The sequence below is a fragment of the Eleutherodactylus coqui genome, chromosome 5, assembly GCF_035609145.1.
Source record: "Eleutherodactylus coqui strain aEleCoq1 chromosome 5, aEleCoq1.hap1, whole genome shotgun sequence".
Lineage (NCBI taxonomy): Eukaryota > Metazoa > Chordata > Amphibia > Anura > Eleutherodactylidae > Eleutherodactylus > Eleutherodactylus coqui.
In genome coordinates, this window is record NC_089841.1 from 89,796,812 (window position 1) to 89,819,802 (window position 22,991).

At 40.0% G+C, this 22,991-nt stretch overlaps 1 protein-coding gene across 1 annotated transcript in view; it reads left to right on the forward strand.

Moving 5' to 3' along the window:
* HOMER1 (homer scaffold protein 1) overlaps positions 1–19,870 on the forward strand; it is a 111,875-nt gene extending 92,005 nt beyond the window's left edge. The window contains exons 6-9 of the mRNA XM_066601881.1: positions 7,968–8,127; positions 13,232–13,342; positions 16,112–16,192; positions 19,271–19,870. Coding sequence (XP_066457978.1) covers positions 7,968–8,127; positions 13,232–13,342; positions 16,112–16,192; positions 19,271–19,459 — 541 coding nt within the window. The 3' untranslated portion in view covers positions 19,460–19,870. The remainder of the gene's footprint in view (positions 1–7,967; positions 8,128–13,231; positions 13,343–16,111; positions 16,193–19,270) is intronic.
* Positions 19,871–22,991: the final 3,121 nt, after the last annotated feature.

Sequence of the window (22,991 nt, forward strand, 5' to 3'; positions counted from 1 at the left end):
CAACATGGAGAGCAGCTCGTTCAGCTGGGTTTATGGTCTAACAGCGTGAAATAGCATTGATGTACGCCATTAAATTAATCAGGAGAGCTGTGAGTATGTGAAATAGGACTGACGAGGATGCATTTGTGGTTTATTTTAAGAGAACCCTAATTCCAGTCAGTGGTTTTGTTTTCATTGGGCTTTTAATTACTTCATATAGCAGAATGAAATGTTGTGGGTTAAGTTACCTGGAAGTTCATTAGCTTTTCTTTAATGGTTTGCGTCGGTAATACAATATTCATGTCTCGTGCATGTTCAGTGGTTCTAAATAAAGCATCATGTATCCCAGAGGGTATGGTGGTTATTGCTGTACTGTCCATTGCGTGGGTTTTGGCCCATTCAGGAGATTGCAAAATGTAGGTCATTTGCTGACCTAAAAACATTGGCCTACAATAGGTCAGATGCACATGGCAGATTTACATAGCCATGTTGTACAAATCTTTTATACCGCAATCATATCCTGCTACGGGCCCATACTGTACCGCCTGGGCTTTTTTTACAGAGGCACAAAGGTAAATTCCTATGAATTTTACATGTCCCATATCATATTTTGCAGATATTCTCACCTAGAAGAATTGCTTCTAGGTGGGAAGTTAAAAATCACAGAAAGGGAAATATAAAACAAAGAAAAGATCACAGAAAGTGGCCATATACTTACTTAATATGCTGATACAGGAGGGCAGGTATGAACACCACTGATCCCCCAACATGCAGACAGCCAAAGTGCTAAATGGAGGCACAAGTAACACATGTGTAGGCCTCTGATGAGCGGCCACTCACAAACCCTACTTATACTGACGCGGTTGGCTGCTTAGTGCTTGTTCCTGCACACAAGAGTGAATACAGGGTGTCAGGCCACATGGTACGTGTAGTGCACCATGCAGGCTTACAACCTATTAATGATGCCATATTTGAATCCAGCAGGCTGCCCTGCACCTCATAGGGGAACCACACTGGCAGTACCTGGACTCCCCCAGCATTCAAAGCCATGCTATATGTTACTGATAAACACTAATAAATATGAGGTATTGGTTAATATTTTGGCCAAAATATGTGAGCCCACAACCCAATATCACAGGAAAGAGAAATATACTTACTGACATACTGATACAAGAGGGCAGGTATATGAAATATGAATGTCACCATTTCAAGTATTGAAAATGCTTCTAACTCCAGCCACTGTCATGTGGGTTCTGTACATTGGATGATTCTACCATCTGTCTAACCCATTCCCAAAGAATACCCACATCTTCTAAAATGTGTCCCATGTTTCTATCTGCTCCTATTCTCGGAGAAAAACATTAGGAGACCTTAGAACTTGAATGTACCTCACAGGAAACAGACTTCATTTCACACCAGATCATCACTGAAAATGGTGAAATGATTTTAATTCATATTGTAGGACTTGTTCCACCTTCGACAGTTTGGTTGCTTGAGCAATGTAGGGTCTATATTATGGCCACAGCCAATGGATGTCCTACCATTGTATAGAACCAAACCTAGATGAACATAGCTCACCATAACTGATGGGTATGTATGAGTAATAGACTTTAAATAGACCTACAGACTCCCTAGTGATGAATTACTTTGATCACCCACCCCAACATTTAATTAACAGACATGTGTGTACAATCAAGGAAAACATCATACCAGCCTCTCCTGGGCTCATCCAGGATCCAGGTGCCATTAACTCCTTCCATATATCTTCCGGCGGTCAATGTGCTCAACTGTGCATGTCATATTGGTCAGCTAGGACATACATGTCCCCGCACGGGTTGCCAAAATGACGTAATTACGTCATAATAATCTCACATAATTGTAACTGGGCATGCGCAATGCCCTCCTTTCTTTGTTTTCTCAAGGTGATTACATGTACCCATGGCAATCAGCTATACATATTGACAACGCTCTTCAGTGTAACACCAGCATTGCCCCAAATTCCCAGTCTGGCACCAATCCCTTAGTAATTCTTTTTTCAGCTACTCCATTGCTTAAATCTAGATGACTCCTATATAAAGGGAACAGTTGCATCACTTTTGTTATGCAAATATGCCCATGGAATCAATATGCACAAAGTGCGCTGTTCAGACCCCTTATGTCTAACCAGGTGCAGTGTAAGCTAGTCATTCCTTTTTCCATCTGATAAAGTAAGAATTCAGCTTCATATGTGTCGTAAGTAGTGGTATTCCAAGTTAAGGCCTCTCGGGGCCACAGTGTCCAAAGTGTATATCCACTTTAATTTCTGGATCTACAGACTCCACAATGTGGTCACCTTCTAGCTTAGCCACCAGCATTTCTTCTCCCTATATTTTTTTCAACATTTAAGATGAGAGTAAGAGGTTAATTTTTATCTTTTTATATAAATAGAGATTTTTGCAGTGTGACAGAGTAACAGGAAGGTCTAGGTTTTAGGAACTGAATCTGGAGCTATGTTTCTCGGTTGGTACGATCTGCGGGACCCAATTTACTTATAAGCATAGTGCATACAGGTAGCTGAGAGGAATTAGTATCTGCTTAAAGGGGTTTTCCCAAAGTTAGAAGTAGTCTAAAGTGCCAGATACTCTGTGCCTACAGCCTTTTCGAGATATAAATCAAGAACTGGTCTTTTGTCAATGCCAGCAAGACACCAGAACTGTGTCAAAACGAAAAACAATCAGTGAGATTTATAAAAAAATAGTTGTAATGTGGATCTTTTGGTTGAAAAGAACACTTTTAGTTTTTATAAATCTCCATTGTTTTCCGCTGTGCAATGAAGTGATGTACAGCAGAGGGCACAAATGAAATGGGAGAGTAGTCAGCATGTCTCCAAGTGATAGCTTGGTGCAATCTACCGCTATATACAGTACTGTGTAAGTTTTAGGCAGGTGTGGAAACAATGCTGCACAGAATGCTTTAAAAAAATAAAAGTGTTAATAGCTTATGTTAATTAACAAGATGCAAAGTGTGCCCACCCTTTGCCTTCAAAGACAGAATCAATTCTTCTAGGTACACTTGTACACGGGAACTCGGCAGGGAGGTTGTTCCAGACATCTTGGAGAAGTAATTACAGATGTTCTGTGGTTGTACGTTTGCTTAAATCCTTCTGTCTCTTCATGTTATCTTATACTGACTTGATGATGTTGTGATTAGGGTTCCGTGGGGGCCAAGGAACCTCCACCATGCTTCACTATTGCCTGCAGTCACTCGTTTTTGTGTACCACTTTCCAGTCCTTCGGCAAACAAACTGCCTTCTGTTACAGTCAAATATTTCAAATTTTGAATCCTCAGTCCAGAGCACATGCTGCCATTTTCTGCGCCCAGATTTTGCGCATTATTGAGTCTCTTGACCTTGTTTCTATGTGAAAGGTATGGCTTTTTGGACACAATTTTTCCATGAAGATCACTTCTAGTCAGACCTCTCCGAACAATAGATGAGTGTACCTGTTTCTGCTAGTTCTAAGCTGATGGCACTGCTGGACAAGTTTCAAAGTTAAGTAGCTTGATGTGTCTTTCATCTGCTGCACTACGTTTCCTTGGTTGATCACTGCATCTATGGTCAGTGTTGCCCATTTTTTTGTACTTCTTCGAAAGAGCTGGAACAGCATATCTTGAAACCTCAGTCGGCTTTCAAGTCATTGCCTGAGAGAGATCTTACTGATGTTGCATAACTATCTTGTGTCTTGCTGCTGTGCTCAGTCTTGCCTGTGACATGAAACTGTCTTCCACAACCTCACCCTTGTAGCAGAATTTGGCTGTTTCCCACAGTTTTACGCCTCCTACATAGCTATTTTTGTTTCAGTTGATGACTGTGTTTCAACCTATAAATGAAAATGATAAGCCTGTTTGATATAATTGGTTTCTCATACAGCTGACTATAATCCTACAAAATCGCTGACTTTGTACAAGTGTACCTAGGAGAATTGATGCTGTTTTGAAGGCAAAGGGTGGTCACACTAAATTATGATTTGATTTAGATTTCTCTTTTGTTCATTCCCTTTGCATTTTGTTAATTGACAAAATAAACTATTAACACTTCTATTTTTGAAATCATTCTTACTTTGCAGCATTGGCTCCACACCTGCATAAAACTTTTGCACAATACTGTATATAACAGCATCAGACTATAGTGAGAGCACAAAGGGAAAGTGCCCCACATTCATGACCTAGGGAAGTATCCAGCACCCAGTTTCCTCCAGGTTTATACAGATACTTCCAATAGCAAGACACAAACCGCAACTCCAGCCACATAAACGTATTAGTATTTCAGTATGTGTAAAGAGCTTATTATGCAGCTTTTATTACTAAGGGTTGGGCCTAGGATAGGTAGCTGTCTCCACTACTGACTAAAAGAATCCAGTGATGCATTTTGATTACCATAGGCAAATGGAAATAAGCAGCTGCCTGGTAAATTTGGCTCTACTTATCTCCAGGATGATCAAATAGGCATTTTACAAACTAGAATTCTGCTATTTTTTCCCTAAACATAAATAACCCTCATGCATAGTAGCTTATCACTAGAACCTGTCCCATTAGCACTTGTCTTGGATAAGTTTTAACACTGCTGCTAGGCAGAGGCCTCCACCAACCTTAATCCAGCCCAAGTAAAGATAGTTCATTGCTACAACAGCGTGCTATTGATGTATACTCCCATCCCATACCATGCTATGAGTTGCAGTGCTACGGGTGTTATAATATAATTGCTAGGGGATAAATTGACCCCTTTTATCTTATATAGGCATACAGCATTTATTAGATAAAAGTCATGCAAACAGTTGTCATTAATATGTTCATGCTGTAATTGAAGCCTCTGCCCTGTAATGCAAAATCTTTACCATTGTCCTCCATAACCTGAATTTTGACTGAGCCAATGCAACATCCTGATTCTTTTTTTTCCTTCAGTCACTCTGATATAGATTTGCTGGTATTTTTGGGATCATTGTCTTGTTGCATGACCCAGTTTCGGGTAAGGTTTAGCCTTTGGATAGATGGCCTCACATTTGACTTTCGTATATAGAGGAGTCCATGGCCAACTAAGTAACTGTAAGGTGGCCAGGTCCTGTGGCTGCTAAAAACAAGCTTAAATCATCACCCCTCCACCACCATCATGCTTGGCAGTTGGTATGAGGTTTTCATGCTGATATGCTGCGTTTGCATTATGGCCAAACATCTCCACTTGGGTCTCGTCTGTCCAAAGGACATTGTTCCAGAAGTCTTGTGGTTTGTTCAGATGCAACTTTGCACATTTTAGCTGTACTACCATGTTGTTTTTAGAAAGAGGCTTTCTCCTGACAACCCTTCCAAACAAGCCATACTTGTTCAGTCTTTTTCCAATTGTACCTTCATGAACTTGCACATATAACATGCTGAGGTCTTTAGAGCCGAAGATGTATTGGGTTTCTAGCAATTTCTCTGTGTGTTGTACGGTGTGACCTTGGGGTGAATTTGCTGCAATGTCCACTCCTGCGAAGATTGTCAACTGTCTTGAATGTTTTCCACTTACTCACTGTAGAATGATGGACTCCAATTTGTTTGGAAATGGCCTTATAATCCTTCTCAGATTAATGTGGAACAGCAGTTACTTCTCTAAGATCATTGCTGAAGTCTTTCTTCCTTGGCATTGTGTTAACACATGTCTGAAAGCTCCAGACCAGCAAGCTACCAAAACTTCTGTTTTTACAGAGGTAGCCACACATGCTGATGACCAATTAATCAAGGGCATTTGATTAGCAGCACCCGGCTGCTACTTATCCTCTTAATTTCTACAGAAGCAGTAGATGTGCACTTAATTTTTCACACACTGCTTCTGCATTTTGGCCTCGTTTTGTTAAATAAATAATGACACAGTGTAATTTGTCCTGACTTTTTGCTCATCTGAGGTTGTATTTACCTAATTTTAAGACCTTCTAAGGATCAGATGTTTTTTTTCATCATGCCCTGATACATTAAACCAAAGGCTTTAAAGAGGGTGTGCTTAGTTTTTCTCACATTTGTATTTGAGCTCTACATGTTCAGTTAATGTAAGATTTGTACAGATAAAGCTGGTTTGACATCTGCATTCGAATCTCTGGTCGAAGGTTCCATCGCAGATCCGGTTGAAAATACTGGAAGAAGAAGCGCTGTATGCAGCACTTTTTCTTCCATTAAAAAAACAGGAAGCTGGGCGGAAAACAGTAGGACCCAATTATAGTCAATAGGGTTTGTTCAGCGCTGTTCAGTTCCGTCCAGAGATGAAACCGTTCGGGCCGCGGGGATTCACCTTTCCTGCTTCCCGAATGGAGCAGGGAAGCGGAATCCCTGCCACAGATGTGAAACCACCCTAACATGAAGGAGTTCTTTGATTCACCTTTCCTTTTTTACTTTATTTGTAAACTGCATCTAATGAAGTGATTTGTTGGCATCTGTATACATTTGATGACTGCTCTCTGGTTAGTTAAATAAGCTTGTCCCTATCGCTCTGTGTGAAATGGGTGATCTGCTTTGAACTGTTTGCAGATTTATGAATGATTAAAGCTGAACACTAACTGCAGAGATCAAAAGTAATTTATAGAACTGATGGCAAAACCTCTCCTGAGGGATCTGAACAGGCTGATGTTTCCTACAAAGCTGAACGATAATTCTTAAAGCGACCCCGTGCAGCAATCACAAATATGTATTTAGTTGCCATAGTGCATACTTGAAATGTCACTCTATCCTTTTGTTCTTTCGATTCTCTATGAATATACAATAGTACTCTTTCTATAATGGCTTTTATACATAACACTGAAGTGGAGCTCCTGGAACTGACTAAACTCTATTCACATCTGTGTCAGAAATGTGCTAGAAATTTAGACTTATAAATGCTTATACTGTGGCAATAGAGAGGATTCGAGCATGTATAACACTATTACTTGGACGGTGATATTTGAGCACTATATAGTGTTATTACTTGGACACTACTTGATGTTACTATATGAATATCGTTATTTATATCTACTATTTGACTACTGGGTGTTCTCTCACTTTATTAGTTGCTCCATTTGATTTAACAGTCCTCTTCTGCACATTGCAATATACAAAATGTAAAACAGAGATATTATTAATTAGTGATGAGTGAACTTTTTAAAAGATTGGTTTTGCCAGTTCATTTCGACAAAAAGTTCTCTTTCATCCAGATAAGTTTGAACTGAACCAAAACTTTAACAATACTCCTAAAACTGGTGGATAACACTGTCTGAGAGCCATAAAAGCCATGTACAACACTCTTGGGTAACCTAAGAGTGCATCTAAATATTTTAAGGAAAAGTTAATGATAAAAGGAAGAAAGAAAAAGAAGAAAAAATGAAAAAAAAGAAAAAGGAGAAAAATGGAAAAAAAAATATTATTTTTCCTTCTCCTCTTTCCTTTTTCTTTCTCTTTTCTTCCTCTTTTTCCTTGACCCTTTCTCTTCTTTTTCTTATAGCAGGTTCGGCAATACAAACCACCCAAGGTTCAGGTTCTCGTTGAACGAAACATTTAGCAAAGTTCAACCTTAAACAGGGTTCTACTGTTTCAGTTTTCTTAACATTATTACTGAAACCGTAGACATAGGGCTTACAAGTAGGATAATGGTAGATGCAGGGCTATCCTCTGATGATTTACCTCTCTGAACTGCCTCTGGCACAATGGAGTGATTTTAAGCATGGGAAGGGAGTTGAACCCAGATGCCTTTACTTGACCCTAAATATTCTAAACCAATACTGTTGTATGAAGGAAACGGATCAATTCATGAGCTAAAAATATGCCCCGAGTCCTGAGTGCAAAAGTCCTGTGCCCAGTGAGTGGATGTGACTTTCAGATCATAGCACAACTTTATTTATTTACTGCTGCAGATGTGACTATTTCGGATGTGTTTTATTTTGTTACATTGTTGCACTTTTGGTATGTAACTAGTGGCTACTGTAATTCATTCCTTGTATTTTGTGTTTTTATAGCAGTTCTGCCATTAACAAGCACTGGGAAGCAGAACTGGCCACACTCAAAGGAAACAATGCCAAGCTCACAGCAGCCTTGCTGGAGTCTACTGCCAACGTCAAACAATGGAAACAACAGCTTGCTGCGTATCAGGAAGAAGCAGAGCGTCTCCACAAACGGGTTGGTATTGACATCTTGCACCAGTGCTGGGTCATCATGTAGAGCTGCAAGTGGTAACGTAGACCAGACAGTTTTTTAATGTGTTATATTCACAGGAAGTGAGATGTCATTCATTTACCGTAATCAGCTCATTTGACATATTTTTACTAATTTACCGTGCAGTCTTGTGACCTTCTCATTGCCACAGGCAGTTATAATTTAGCTTTCTTCTACAGTTTTGGAAAAGCCTGGGGTAATTCCAGGTGCTGAGTATGTAAGCTTGATGTCACATAGTCTTTTTTGTTAGTTTTGATGCAGTTGCATCTTCTTGCAGCAAAAAACACTGAATTCAGATGTTTTGTTGTATATCAGACATAAAAAATGAAAAACCCTGCAAACATTGGGGCGGATTTACTATTCCTAATATGGCAGTTTTCTGGCCCAAATTGTAACAAAAAATAGTTTTACATGCTTTGGGCCACATTTACTGTGTGATTTTAGACACTTTCAGAAACGTTTTCTGAAAGGTCTTTCTAAAGGGACGTGGCCTAAATTGCACCAAAATGCACCAAATTTAGAAAGTTGCACCAAAATTTCGCCCAGTTTTTGGCCACTTAACAGGTGGTCTAAACTTTAGTTTTAAAATTCAACAGATTTGCCATCTAGCTGTGATAAACTGGCACATTTTGAGACTGTCTCAGCTTGCACTGTCTATCTTTTTGACAGTATTAATAAATAAGTTCCACTGTGTTTTTTTCAGTGACATTTTTTTAGCATTGTAGCTGGATTTCTCAGGTCCATGTTTTTTTTCTAAAAACCAGAGGGTGGTTTCACATGGGCAAGAAAATCGCACGATTTTCGCCTGATGCAATAGTCAGTAAAAAAGCAGATTATGAAACCAATGATTTACAATGGTTTACTTCCCATCTGCGATGTTTTCACTGATGCGATGTGGAGAGAACAAAAAATCGCGACATGCTCTTTCTGTGATGTGCGATTTTTTTTATCTCCTTCTTTTTATCGTTGCGATGTGTTTTTAACATTAGAAAGTCCTATTGACTGTCGCATTAAAAAAACATGCAAATTAGGCGACAGTGATGCCGGATTATTAAAAAAAAAAAGCATTGCTGATGCTCAGAAATCGCAGGAACAAAAATGCAATTTTGTTGCAATTTTGCCGTGATTTTCGTGCGGCAAAATCGCGATTGCCCGTATGAAACTAGCCTAAAGCATGCTCTCATTCTTGCATTTTTTGGGGTGTTTTACCATAGGATTCTTTACAAGCAAAAACAAATATACCAGAAAAAAACTAAACTAAACTCCCGCACCCTCCCCTTGTCTGCAGCCAGCAATGGGACTGGGTGGAGCTTAGCTCCGCCCCCGCCCCTTCCCATTGCAAACAGCCGGAGGGGAGGAGAGAAGCAGAGAGCCGGTGAGGGGGAGGAAAAGGTGAAGACAGCTCAGATGGTAGCGTATATCGGCCGGCCGTGAGACTGTGAATAAGCCCTTAGCCTGCATCAAAATCCAGTGTGGATTACATCGCAGATTTTGATGTAGAAACACAGTGGACTTTTTCTGCTATATGTGAAAGTAGCAAGGGGAAGCAGACAGCACATCCAAAATAAAATAAATGTATATAGGTGCACGTTACTTTTTAAAGTGTATAAAAGCAAACATAAATGGCGTAACTGCACAAAATGTGCACTAAATACATGAATATTAAATCCATTATTGCTAAATGTACATTGTATATAATAGAGGTTCTTAGTGCACGCTTTGATCAAATTGTGGGAGCCCATCTGCCAGCAACAAGGCAACCTCATCACATGGTAACCTAACTAACCCTTCTTTGAGCCTTCAGCCTCCAATTAAACCTGCGCATGTAGAATTCAGGCTACTTAAAAAGCCTGTGTCAGATGGGGGTGAAGTGCACTTACAAATAATAATGTACAACTATATACATTTATTCCACTCCGGATGTGCTGTCTGATTCCCTTTGTATTGAACACTTGGAGGTGCGGCTGCGTCCATATTGGATGTGCACTCCACCCCATTGGTCCAAGGCTTTTTAATTAGGCGGGATCATAGATGCCCTACTTCATTTGGGGGCCATAGGTTCAACGATAGCTGAGTCTGAGTGTAAAGCCTCACTCACACAGGCATATGCAATTTTGGTCAATGAAAAACACACCATTTTCACTGCAAGTGTATGTGCATTTTTTACATCCATGCTGCATCCATAATCACAGCATTTTTCATGTGCGCAAAAAAAAAGCATGAGAGCGCTTTCACATGACAGTTTTTGTGTTCACTTTTTTGTAAGCCAAAACAAGGAGTGGAGAGAAAGTGTAATGGAAAGATTTGCATGTCTTCCGTGTTTTGGACCCACTGCTGGTTTTGACTTATAAAAAACTCAACACAAAAACTGTCACGTGAAAGCGCCCTGAAGGCCTAATAGATGTAACTTTTTTCCCCCTACTGTCTTCTGGCAACATGCATAAAAAAGCGCAGTAACATCTGTTTTGTAACTGTGTTTTTTTAAGCTCCCATAGACTTTCATTTGTGATTTTGGTCCTTGAATACGAACCAAAATAGGATATTGCTGCAATTCTTTTTCTTTTTACACGCAACATACGTCTGTGTAAAATATTCACATCTAAATACACCAATTTAATTCAATGGGTTAAAACATACAGATAGAGATGGGCAAGTACCAAAACGTTCAGATGCTCGTTATTCGAGCCGAACTTTTTGTAATATTCGAGAGCTCTGTTCGAGTAACAAACCCCATTGAAGTCAATGGGAGACTCGAACATTTTTGCTATGGACCCGCCGGGTGCTGAGTGTTTTTTTCTTTGTTTGTTTTTTCTCTCTTTCTCTCTCTCTCTCTATCAGACACTGCTGCAGACGTGCACACACTGGCTTGTCACAGCAGGAAGTGGTAAAGCAGGGAGGGGCCAAAAAAAATTCTCGAACACAGCGTGGTACTTGTTCAAGTAACGAGCACCATCGAGTATGCTACTACTCGAACGAGCATCAAGCTCGGACAAGCATGCTCGCTCATCTCTACATACAGACTGAATATGGACAGAAAATACGCCTATGTGAAAGGTCCCTTAGGGTCCTGTCTGATGACTTTGCTTTGTCGCTGGCAGATGGGCCCTCGCAATTTGATCAAAATATATGTTAAGAACCTCAATTATATACATAGTACGTTTAGCTGTGATGCATTTCATATTCATATATTTGGTGTTGGCATATTTCTTTTTAATGTGCGGTTACACCTTTTATATGTGTGCGAAAGTAGACTAAGGCTGCCTTTCTCACACGCAGGATACGCTGTAGAATATGTGCTAGCTGAATCGCTCTGGAAATTTCACAGTGTTTACAGTGCAAGCCAAGTGAATGGGATTTGTAACATTTCCTTCACACATAGACTATTTCTGCTGCGGAAATCCCAGACATTTGAAAACTGCCTTAGATTACAAATCCACAGCATCTCTATTAATATTGCGGAAACTGTGCAGAAATGCAGCAAACTTTTTATAAAGATCAATGGAGAACATAAAAACCATACCAAAATAAGCAAATACACTGTGCTGCAGATTTTGAAGCATTTCCGCTGTGGAAACACACTGATTCTGCTTTGAAATCTGTGTTGATGTTTGAAAATAAAGTTTGCCAGATGACAAAAACACAACACTTTCCACAGTGGGCAATCCGCATATAAAAACGCAAGTACATATACAAAATCTTAAACAAAAACCGCAGCAAATTCTGCAAAGCTCATTATCTCTGGCCATCTAAGCCGGGGTTCACACAGGGCGGATTGGCTGCGGTTTTGCCGCGGATTGCCATTGCATATCCGCACTGCATCAAAACCGCTGCGTTTGCAGTGCAATGCAGCACAAATGAGTTTTGCAAAAAAGCTGTTCTCACAGGGCGGATTTTTTCCGCACAGCTGCAGTGCTGATATGCAACTGCGGCGCGGATTTCAAATATGCAGCATGTCCATTCTTCTGTCTTTTCCGCAGCACTTTTTTGTTTATAGACCTCTATGGGCGCAGCAAAATCCGCACCAAAATACACGGCAAAAAGTGAAAAACGCTGCGGAAAAAAACGCTTGCGGAAAATCCGCAAGCCAAAATTAACCTGTGAAGCAGTTTTGCCGCAGAAGCATTTCTTCTGCGGCAAAACCGCAACGGAAAAACCGCGGCAAAACTGCAGCAAATCCGCCCTGTGTGAACCCAGCCTAAAGGAACGCAACCGAAATTTTGCAGCAGAATTTCCGCAGCTCAGAGGTCGTGTGTGAAGGTAGCCTAACACTGGAAGTTCAAATTTAAGTAAGGTCTAATTCATATGGCCAGATTCCAGCACTGTGTTACGCAGACCTGTAATTTGGCACCCATAGAGAGTTATGGGCCCATACAGTAGCTCCTATTTCACTCTTATTTTAAATACTGGAATATGGACATTAGAAAGAAATGGTGACATCTTTCATTGATATGAATTTCATATCATGAAAGCACACAGAGTGCCTCTTACTCCATAATATGGACCTATAGAAGCTCTGACATAAGCACGAGGCGTACCGTAAGTTTAATGTGTCAAATGTACATTAACGTGTTTCTCTCAGATAGCTGCAAAAGTTTGATGTAAGCCCCAATATGAACAGGGACTGATGTGAGTAATGACAATCCATATACAGTATATAGTATTTCTTATTATTGCAATCACTGTCTTTATAAGCAGGAGGGCTCCTGATTATAACTAGAGATGAGCGAGCACGCTCGTTTAAGGCTGCTACTCGATCGAGTAGCAGTCTTATTGAATAACTGTGTACTCGCCCGAGCAGCATGCGGGAGGGAGTGGGGGGAGAGTGAGAGAGATCTCTCTCTCTTTCCCCCCCGCATGCTGATCAGGCGAGTACACAGTTATTCAATAAGACTGCTACTCGATCGAGTAGCAGCCTTAAACGAGCGTGCTCGCTCATCTCTAATTATAACCCTATAAATAACATCTAAAAATGTCTTAATTCAGTATAAAAGCGGCCACCATGTAAGAGAATTGTTATAGAATTAAACCTTGATGAGTCATTCACCGCCATCCTCTCTTTTTTCCACAGGTGAGTGAGTTAGAATGTCTCAGCAGTCAAGCGAATGCAGTGCAAACGCACAAAACAGAACTGAACCAGACAATACAAGAATTAGAGTCCACGCTGAAAAAGAAAGAAGAGGTACGGCAGATATCTGCAATGTTTACAGACATAACGGATGTATATTATTGCATGATGTGGGGCGCTGCTCTTGAGTAATGTGGTCTGCATGAAGCCATAATTCATATGGCCATATGCAAGTTGAAATTTTTTTTTTTTCATGGACCCCATTCACGTTCTATGCTTGTACATGAAAACAGCATACGAATCAAAAACCCATCTGAATGGGCCCTAATACTTTTTTTAGTAACTAATTGATATCTAGTAACTGTATGTTCACTTTCAAATGTTATTTTGCAGTTTTCATATAGATTCAGTCCTCATTTTTTTACATACATTATAGCCTGGAGTTGAATTCACAATTTTCCATGCTTCAGAGCTGGAAGTAGTCCTCGCTGAATCAATGTCCACACTAGTGTTAAGCAATTCAAACCAGTTGAACTTTGGTAAAAGTTTGGTTCGGAGTGAACCCAAACCTTGGGCAATTGATCCTGGCCGAATGAAGGAAGAGATCCTGTCGCTCACAGTTAGCACTGTGGCCTTGCAGAGCTGCGGTCTTAGGTTCAAATCTGACAACATTTGCATGGAGTTTGTATGTTCTCTCTGTGTCTTGTAATAGTCCATTGGGGCTCATAAACTATATATAATAATCTTTAGTTATATAGCGCTAACATATTCGGCAGCGCTTACATTACAGGAGAAATAGCACAAGACAACGGTTACATGAAGTAATCAATTAATGGAAACAGTAGGGGTGAGGGTCCTGCTCCAACGAGCTTACATACTACAAATAATGGGGTGATACAGAAGGTAAAGGGGCTGAAGATGTGCACGGTATGGCGAGGTGGGGAGTGAGGGATGCTATACACATAGACAATGGTCAGACCATATAGTGGCTGAATCGGTATGACTGCAGATGCCGGTTGATTACAGCTAGCAGGAGCTGCAGTCGGTAAGACAGGGAGCATATTATCAGGTGGAGTACTTAGGGGTTTGGTTTAGGGGATATGGTATGCCTCCCTGAAGAGGTGCGTTTTTAGAGCATGCCTGAAATTTAGTGTGTCAGTGATTGCCCGGATATTTTTGGTAGCGTGTTCCAGAGGACTGGTGCTGCTCTGGAGAAGTCTTGGAGGCGGGGATGAGAGGTTCGAATTAAAGGGGCACTCAGTCTGGTTTCATTAGCAGAGCGGAGGGCTCGGGCTGGCTGGTGGATTGAGATGAGGGAAGAAATGTAGGGCGGGCGGTGCTGTGGAGTGCTTTGTGGATGAGGGTTGTGAGTTTAAATTGTATTCTGTATTTGACGGGCAGCCAGTGCAGTGACCGGCACAGGGCAGAGGCGTCAGAGTAGCGGCTGGACAGGAAGATGAGCCTGGTTGCCACATTCAGGATGGATTGGAGAGGGTAGAGTCTGATGCAGGGGAGGCCTATTAGCAGAGAGTTGCAATAATCAAGCCGGGAGTGGATGAGGGCAACAGTGAGCGTTTTTAGCGTGTCCACAGTGAGAAAAGAGCGGATTCTTGCGATGTTCTTGAGGTGCAGATGACATGTTTGGGCCAGAGATTGGATGTAGGGGGTGAAGGAGAAATCTGAGTCGAATATGACTCCAAGGCAGCGGGCATGCTGTCTGGGAGTTATGGTGGTGCCACACACTGAGATGGAGATGTCAGGATGAGGTCAGTTAGTAGAGGGCTGGAACACCAGTAGGTCAGTTTTTGAGAGGTTCAGTTTTAGGTAGAGAGAGGACATAGTGTTGGACACAGCAGATAGACAGTCGGTGGCATGCTGTGACATCCTGGGAGGAGGTGTATAGCTGGGTATATATATATCTATTAGTATGTTTTTGGAGTGTGGAAAGAAGCCCACAAAACACAGCATGTGTCCACATTGCCCTTTAGCATGTGTCCACGTAATGTTTTTAATAAAGAGCTGATCAAGAAACAATGTCAAACAACAAGAAAACAAAAAGAAGTTCTTGTTGTTTGACATTGTTTCTTGACCGATTCTTTATTAAAAACCTTATGGGACACATGTTGTAGAAATACCGGGAAAACATAAACTCCACGCAAATGTTGTCCTTTGTCAGATTTTTAACCTAGGAGCCAAGTGCTAGAAGACAACAGGATCACCAACACAAATTGTTGAAGATTTGCTCCAAACTTTTTGCTGAATTTGGCAAACTGGCCAAACTGGATTTTTCAAAAAGTTTGCTCAACACTAGTCTCCACAGATGATAAGTTGCATTCTGGAAAGTGTCTTTTTAAAGGGCCTGTCTCTCCAAAAGTAGTTATCGGCTATCCACAAAAAAGGACATAAGTAGCTGAGCAATGGGAGTCCACCCACTGGGTTACCCACCAGACATGAAAAGAGTGTCCAAACCTGCTTCAGCTGCCAGAAGGGATAGGCTGGCAGCCACATACTGTAACAGGATAAAACCTTGCCCATCTGCCATACTCAATAGCTGAACGATCTTGCCAAAATCATTGGCAAGATTGTACAGCTAACGGCTGCCGCAAGTGGACGGGTTTTGGCCACACGTGTTTTTGTTGTGTGGAAACACTGCCTAACTGTTACTCTACATTACATAAGCTCAGCTGAACCGCTATGGGTGTGTCTGTCAACAAACTTGTAGACTGTTTCCAGTAACACCCAGTAAGATTGTGAATGCAGCCCTAAACTATAAAACAGGCTAATTTTTTAAATCAACGAGAGATTTGTCAACAGAATGGGGTATATTGGTGATGTATCTAATAATTTAGAGTCATTAAGCAGGATCTCTTTCCACTGTTTTAGGAAATAGAGAGATTGAAGGAAGAAGTTGAACACGCTAAGGAACTACAAGACCAGAGGGATTCTTTGAGCCAAAAATTACAGGTATTCATCCAACCCATTATCTCAAATACCTGTTGACAACTGAATTATATAAACCTGATGACACTTTACGTATGCAAAAAGAAAGAGAAAGTGGGAAATATTTCTTAACATTCATGTAGCATCTTTGAAAATGCTTAGCTCGGCATGAAATGTAAAATCTGCTTAAATATTCAGATTCTTTGTATCATTAAAGGAATATTAATATGGGCTGATAAGATTCTAATTGCATGGTTCATCCAGAAGCCAATATATGGACATAGCAATCTTGGTTAAATGAATATGAAAGAACGTTTGATAAGCCCTAAATAATTAATTTAAAATAAAGCTCAGGGATAATATAGAGAGTAATGAAAAAGACAGACACTTAATTGCAATAATAAAATGTAAAATATTTTCAAGTCACAGCAGTCAACGTGGAGCTTTGTAGTTGAGAGTAGACAGAGATTAATTACAGTTTTCCTTCTCTTGCTAAGAAACGTTTCATAAGTGGGTACAGCGGAAGGCTGGTAAGGGCGTCTGACTAATTGTCCTAATAGACATCTGCACTTATAACAAAAGGGCTAATAAAAAGACTTGGACTCAATTTACTTTTAGCTGCAAGATCAAAATATAGCGAGATTGCGAAATGATCTAACCGTACATGACTGACATTACAGGCGTTGTCTCTTTGAGACATTCCCTTTGTGCAAGGAAGCTGGCCTAGAGATTAATTGCTTTCTACAGGACAGACTTCTGACAGCTCCAGTGATCAGTTAATATCACCAGTGGAAGCTGTGGTTGGCTGCGAAAGGGGTGATATGAATGGCGACCATATACTAGAGATGATGTTTGATGGCTCTCTGCTCTAGCTTATAGAGGGGTATTCAAAGCAGATCATTCCCCCTTTAATCGATATACCCTATCACCCTTCAGTGCGCTTCTAGTGTATTCGATAAGTATCCACTGGTTTAAATAAATCACTCACCATTGCCGTACTATGAAAATGTCATATAGAAATACACAGTGACTGCAGGTGTATAATACAGACTGTAGGAACTTCATGTGCTGCTGTACAAGGTCCAGGCACATAGCTCAGGCTCTGTTCAAATGTTTCATCTCTGACATAAGAACAGAAAAACAAAAATAATAGAGTGCTAGATCTGTCATATAATGGACACCAGCGGCTTTCGACTGACTCACAGTAACATAGTATGTTAGGCTGAAAAAAGACAAATGCCCATCCAGTTCAGCCTGTTTCCACCCCCTACCCTGTTTATCTAGAGGAAGGCAAAAAAAACCCAATGAGGCAGAAGACAATCTACCCTATTTTGAGGGAAAAAATTCCTTCCCGACTCCATAATGGCAGTCGGAATAATCCCTGGGTCAACATTTGAAAGGTTCCTACCTGACTCCAAGATCAACAACCCTGCTGGTTATTTAATGTCTATATCCTGTAATATCATAGTGCTCTAAAAAGACATCCAGTCCCCTCTTAAACTCCTCTATGGATTTTGCCATCACCACATCCTCAGGCAGAGAGTTCCACAGTCTCTCTGCTCTATATAGTTCATTGACTATAATGGGTACTGTTGCGTTTCCACCATGGTGTCTGTCTTTTTACTGGAAATATTAACCATTAGCATAAGTCTGTGACCAGTTTTAGGTCAATATTAAAATTTTAGAATACTATTTTTAGGTCAATAACCGGTAAAAAGTAAGATGATCGGGTGTTAGGATTAACCCTCCCACGAGTCACGTTCTGAGGCCCAAACGTTTTTTGTTTGTTTTAGATTCTGATTTTCATTATTACTTTTGATTAGAGATGAGCGAGCATACTCAATATGGCAAACTATTCGATCGAGTAGTGCCTTATTCAAATACCTGCCAGCTTGTCTCTAAAGATTCGGGTGCCGGCAGGGGGCCAGGAGCGGCAGGGGAGAGTGGGGAGGAACGAAGGGGAGATCTCTCTCCCTCTCCACCCCTCCCCCCCCCGCTCCCTCCTGCTCACCGCCACAACTCACCTGTCACCCGCACCAACAGCCGAATCTTTAGAGACGAGCAGGCAGGTACTCAAATAAGGCACTAGTCGCTTGAGTAGTTTGCCTTATCGAGTATGCTCGCTCATCTCTACTTTTGATCAATAAAACATAGAGAGGCCCAAACATTTTGAGTAGTGTTAATGCAATATTAATATCCTAAAGGCTTTCAGGGTGAGAAGCCAAACACTGAGAAGGAATAACCAAGTAAAAGTCTCCATTGAAGAAATCTGTTACACATTTTGGAATGATTTTATTTTGTGCGACAAATCTTCCTTCTTAATATCAGTTTTCAACCAAAACCTTACGTAGCCATAAACCTAAGCATGGCAAACTATTCTTCCATCGGAAATTGTGCACACTGTATCTTGACATCAAAAACATGCAATATCTAATTTTAGAAGCTAGACCTCTCCTCTGTTCTTGTTTCTGATATCAATATACAAAAAATGTAGATTATTCTTCCTCTAGACCATCTTTTACATAGCTCATGCCATATACAAAGTTACATATATCATACATTAGAGATTCAGCTCTCTTTTTGTCATTTTTCGTAAATTCAAATAATGGCCAAATTGGGAAAATTTGTATGAACATTAGGACTCTCATAACTAAGTAGCTTGGAGACACTAAAATGGCCCGGTTCCTTCTCATTACCAGCTATTTTCTAGTCCTTTTGACAACAGAAAGGGATAGGGAATGAGTTCGTCAGACTCCAGCATCATTCCCTGCTTCTAACTGCTGACAAAGGGCAGCCTATGGAACATGATCAAGTAGAGAGTCCACCAGACATAATTAGGCTCTGCTGCATAATACTTTCAACTGTCAGTCAGTGTAGCTGTGGGCAACATTTGTTTCCATGAGAACAGCTGCTAGAAGAGGTAAAAGGAAGAAAAGTTCTTCAGCTGTCTTAGCATCAGCCTTTTCCCCGAAAAGATAGACTTTCTTTGGTTTGGAGATCTTTTAAGACTTTCAGAACAATTTCACCATTTTACCATCTCCATGTCAAGTAAGTCAACGCACATAGAAATGTTAACCTGTTGTTCTCACTTTTTAACTTTAGGAAGTGGAGACGCATAACAAAGACTTGGAAGGTCAACTGAGCGACTTAGAACAGCGACTGCAGAAAAGTCAGGGCGAGCAGGAAGCATTTCGCAATAACTTGAAGACTCTTTTAGAAATTTTGGATGGCAAAATCTTTGAACTCACTGAATTGAGAGACAACCTGGCCAAGTTGATAGAGTGCAGTTAAAAAGGCAAAAAGGGCTGCCACCACCAACCTTCTTAAAGACGCATCGTCTCTCTTCACAGCATGGTGGTGGGCTCTGTATCAGAGTTGCACAAAATCTGAATGGGAAAACTCCTTTCCGAGAGTTTAATTGCAAATTTCGTAGTTGGCTGAAGTGTGAAATTGAGACTTGCTTTATTAGCTAACAGAGAGGAAATTAAAAATAAAACTTGAATTACAAATTACCTCCTTATTCCCTTATTGGCCATAACGAACTTTAACACATTCAGTGCCAGGTAGTCCTACACTCTAGCCCTGAATGTACAACATTATTTCCAGTAGTTTTTGAGCAATCCATCTCCGGGTTTGCTGACAGATACATATATTACAAAAAAAAAAAATTAGTCGCCAGTGTTTTTTCTTTTTCTTTTATTTTTTTTTTCAGACATACTATACAGAATATTGTGTTATTTTATAGGTTTTTATTTTGTTCTTTTCTATGAAATACCTGCTTGCAGTGTTTTGTGCAAAAAAAACAAAAACAAAAAAAAAAGGAAAACAAAAAAAAAAACCCTTAGTGACGGGAGAAGCCCTTTGTATTTTTGTTGAAATCTGAACATTTTCTCAGGATATTTTTGCACTGTCGAAAAAAAGTGCATTACTAATTCACCTAGCCAGGAGTGACAGAGACTTCACTTTAACTGACACTAGTTAGAGTACCCTCCTACCCGTTGTATAATGTTCTTTCTTTTTATACTGGAAGATGTCTCTTTACAAACTTCACTCTGGTGTTTATTTCTTTACTAGAACGTCTGCTGTAAAGTTTTACCTTTCTTTTAATGTTCATTTTAAGGCAATTTTATTTCCTGAAAAACAAAAAAAAAATCGGTCTCATTTTCTTATACACTGTAAAGCCAACTCCAAAGGCAGCTGAACATTATGGAGATTAAAGTTGTTACATTAGTATATATTTGAAGAGTATTACTAAGAAATATTTAACAAGAGTTTAATATATGGACTTTTAACTGCATATGAGTATGTTTTGAAATGAATGCAAAAAGTTTACTTATGTATTTTGGAAGACATCATTTCTGAACGTCCGATGCATCTCAATGTATGTAGTAAGTGATAATAGGAAATCCTGTTTGTTCTTAATTATATTTGAGGATGTACCTCTATTGGGAAGCTGTTCATTTTAATTGATCAAACTGTGAACTCAATTTCTTAGAGATGTAATGATCCCGGTTTAGCCCCTTCATCCATGAAGACTGTTTCTGAAAAAGTTTCCCTGGAATTCGGTAATTTTCATTCTCTTTTGTTATAAGAATGAAACTCTACCAACATGCCAATGGGTTTTCCCGCTTGGTGACATTTTTTTCTTGTACCAAGTGCCAGTAATAATGTAAATTAGGTTCCTGAGAGGCAGATCAGGAGATGTTCACAGTGTGTTTCTGGTGCTGCATTTATAAGCATATACTTAGGCACTTGCTGGGTATTAATACCTCAAAATACACTTTTATTAGGTATAAGCTCTTGTCTGTGTCTTAATGCAAAAATATGCTTTACTTAATGTACATTTATTTATAAGGTATACAATTACTGCTCATTTTAAATGTCCCCTTTCTAAGCTTGGGTGAGCATGTTGTATAAATGTAAAGATAACTTTCCCAACATCATTATTTTTAAGTGTGAAGTTTTTTTTAAATTTTTCCATAGTTCATCACCCATTGGAACGATATACTTTGATATCCGTACTTTACACCTCATTTTATGGTCATCCATCCATCATGCTGACTGAATTGAGAAGGTTTGGACCATAACTCTCAAAAATGTGAGGTTCCATGCATCCCACTGTCTGGAAAAAAAAAGATATGGTTCTAAGGGACTTTTTTTGGGACCCAGAATGCTCTCTAGCCTTCACAGATAAGTTCCATAGAGGCAGTCATTGTAGATTCTTATGGACCTATAGAGAGCAGAGCATTAGCTCAGGCTGGCCTAATCGTCTTGGTGTAAAGCCTCAGACAATTTTATTGTACGTGTGTTTGGAAGACTGGGATCTAACAGCATCATCTGTGATACAAACTATTACACACGTGTATAAAATGGCAATGAGGCCTAATCTTGGCAAGGGGTCCCCTTCTCCACAGGCAATCCAAGATTGGAAGTTGGCTTCATATTCTCTCTAAATGGTCATGTTTGGTGGCATGAACCAGCACCAAGGGAGACAGTTTTTTCTGTCTACTCTCCTTTTACAGCTAAATTATATATATAAATCGCTTTCTAAATCCGGTGGCACAAACTACCATACTCGGGGTATAATCACTTTTAAAGGCAAGAATAGAAAACTCAAAAGTAACCAGATGCATCTCATTATGGAGACCATTTGGACCCATAAGTCATATTACACTAGCTAACAAAAAATAAAATTATTTTCTTTGTTTCCAGGAATTGAATGCTGTTTTTGTGTTGTCAAGGTCACATGTAACAGGTAATGTGCTATTATTGAGTCATAACTGTGGATTTGTACCAATTGAGCTGTTATTTTAGCTGGTCTTATATCCTATGCAGCATATCACTGCACTCATCATACCCAATCGTGGCAGATTGTAAACAAACGTGTCATTGCACATGACACATGTATCTGTGTGTTTTTGCAAGTCTGGAGCTGCAAGAGATAATCAGGCAAGTAAAGTATCTGCATTGGCCTTCCCATGGTCTCAAAAGGCTTTAAGTATATATTTGCAAGATCTCGAGGCCACGGGAAAACCAGTGCAGATACTTTGCTTAATTGTGTCCTGCACACAACGGAAAATATATTTCAGATTTCCAGGCAGTTCCAGACTTGCAAAAACAAACAGATGCACGTGCCTATTGTGCGTAATGGCACATTCATTTACAATTTGCCACAACTGGATGTTATGCATGCAGTGCGCCAGATAAAATACTAGCTCAATTGGTACAAAACCAAAGTTATGACTCAGTAAAAGCACATTACCTGTTACATGTGACCTTGGCAACGCTAAACTAGAGTTAAATTCCTGAGAACAAAAACAAAATGTTTGTTACTTAGTGTTATTTGTGTATGAATAGCTGCTGATGTTGGTTGACTTGAATAAGGAAAAATCACAGGTTTTATTGCATAGTAGGAATTTCTGAAATAAATTGTTTTTCTGGCCCCAAACCCAAAGTTTAAAGCTACTGGGAGATATTTTCTTTAAAAAATTTTGTGACATAAGACATCAAGAACAAAGGGTTGCAACCTGGAACGAAAGTGTGTCACATACCTGGACAGATATCTGTCTGGGATGATTTAGTGAATCCTGCACTGAGCAGGGGGTTGGATCCGATGACCCTGGAGGTCCCTTCCAACTCTACCATTCTATGATGTTATAAACAAAAGTCATGACACCAGTGTGACAAGAGCCTTAAAACCAGATATCCTTAAATCATAGAATTAAAGGGGTTGTGCATGCGCTATAAAGATTTTCTAAAAAGATCTCTAAACTCCTTTTTTTCATAAACTTCTGTAAGGGCCCATTCACATCTTGTTTTCTGA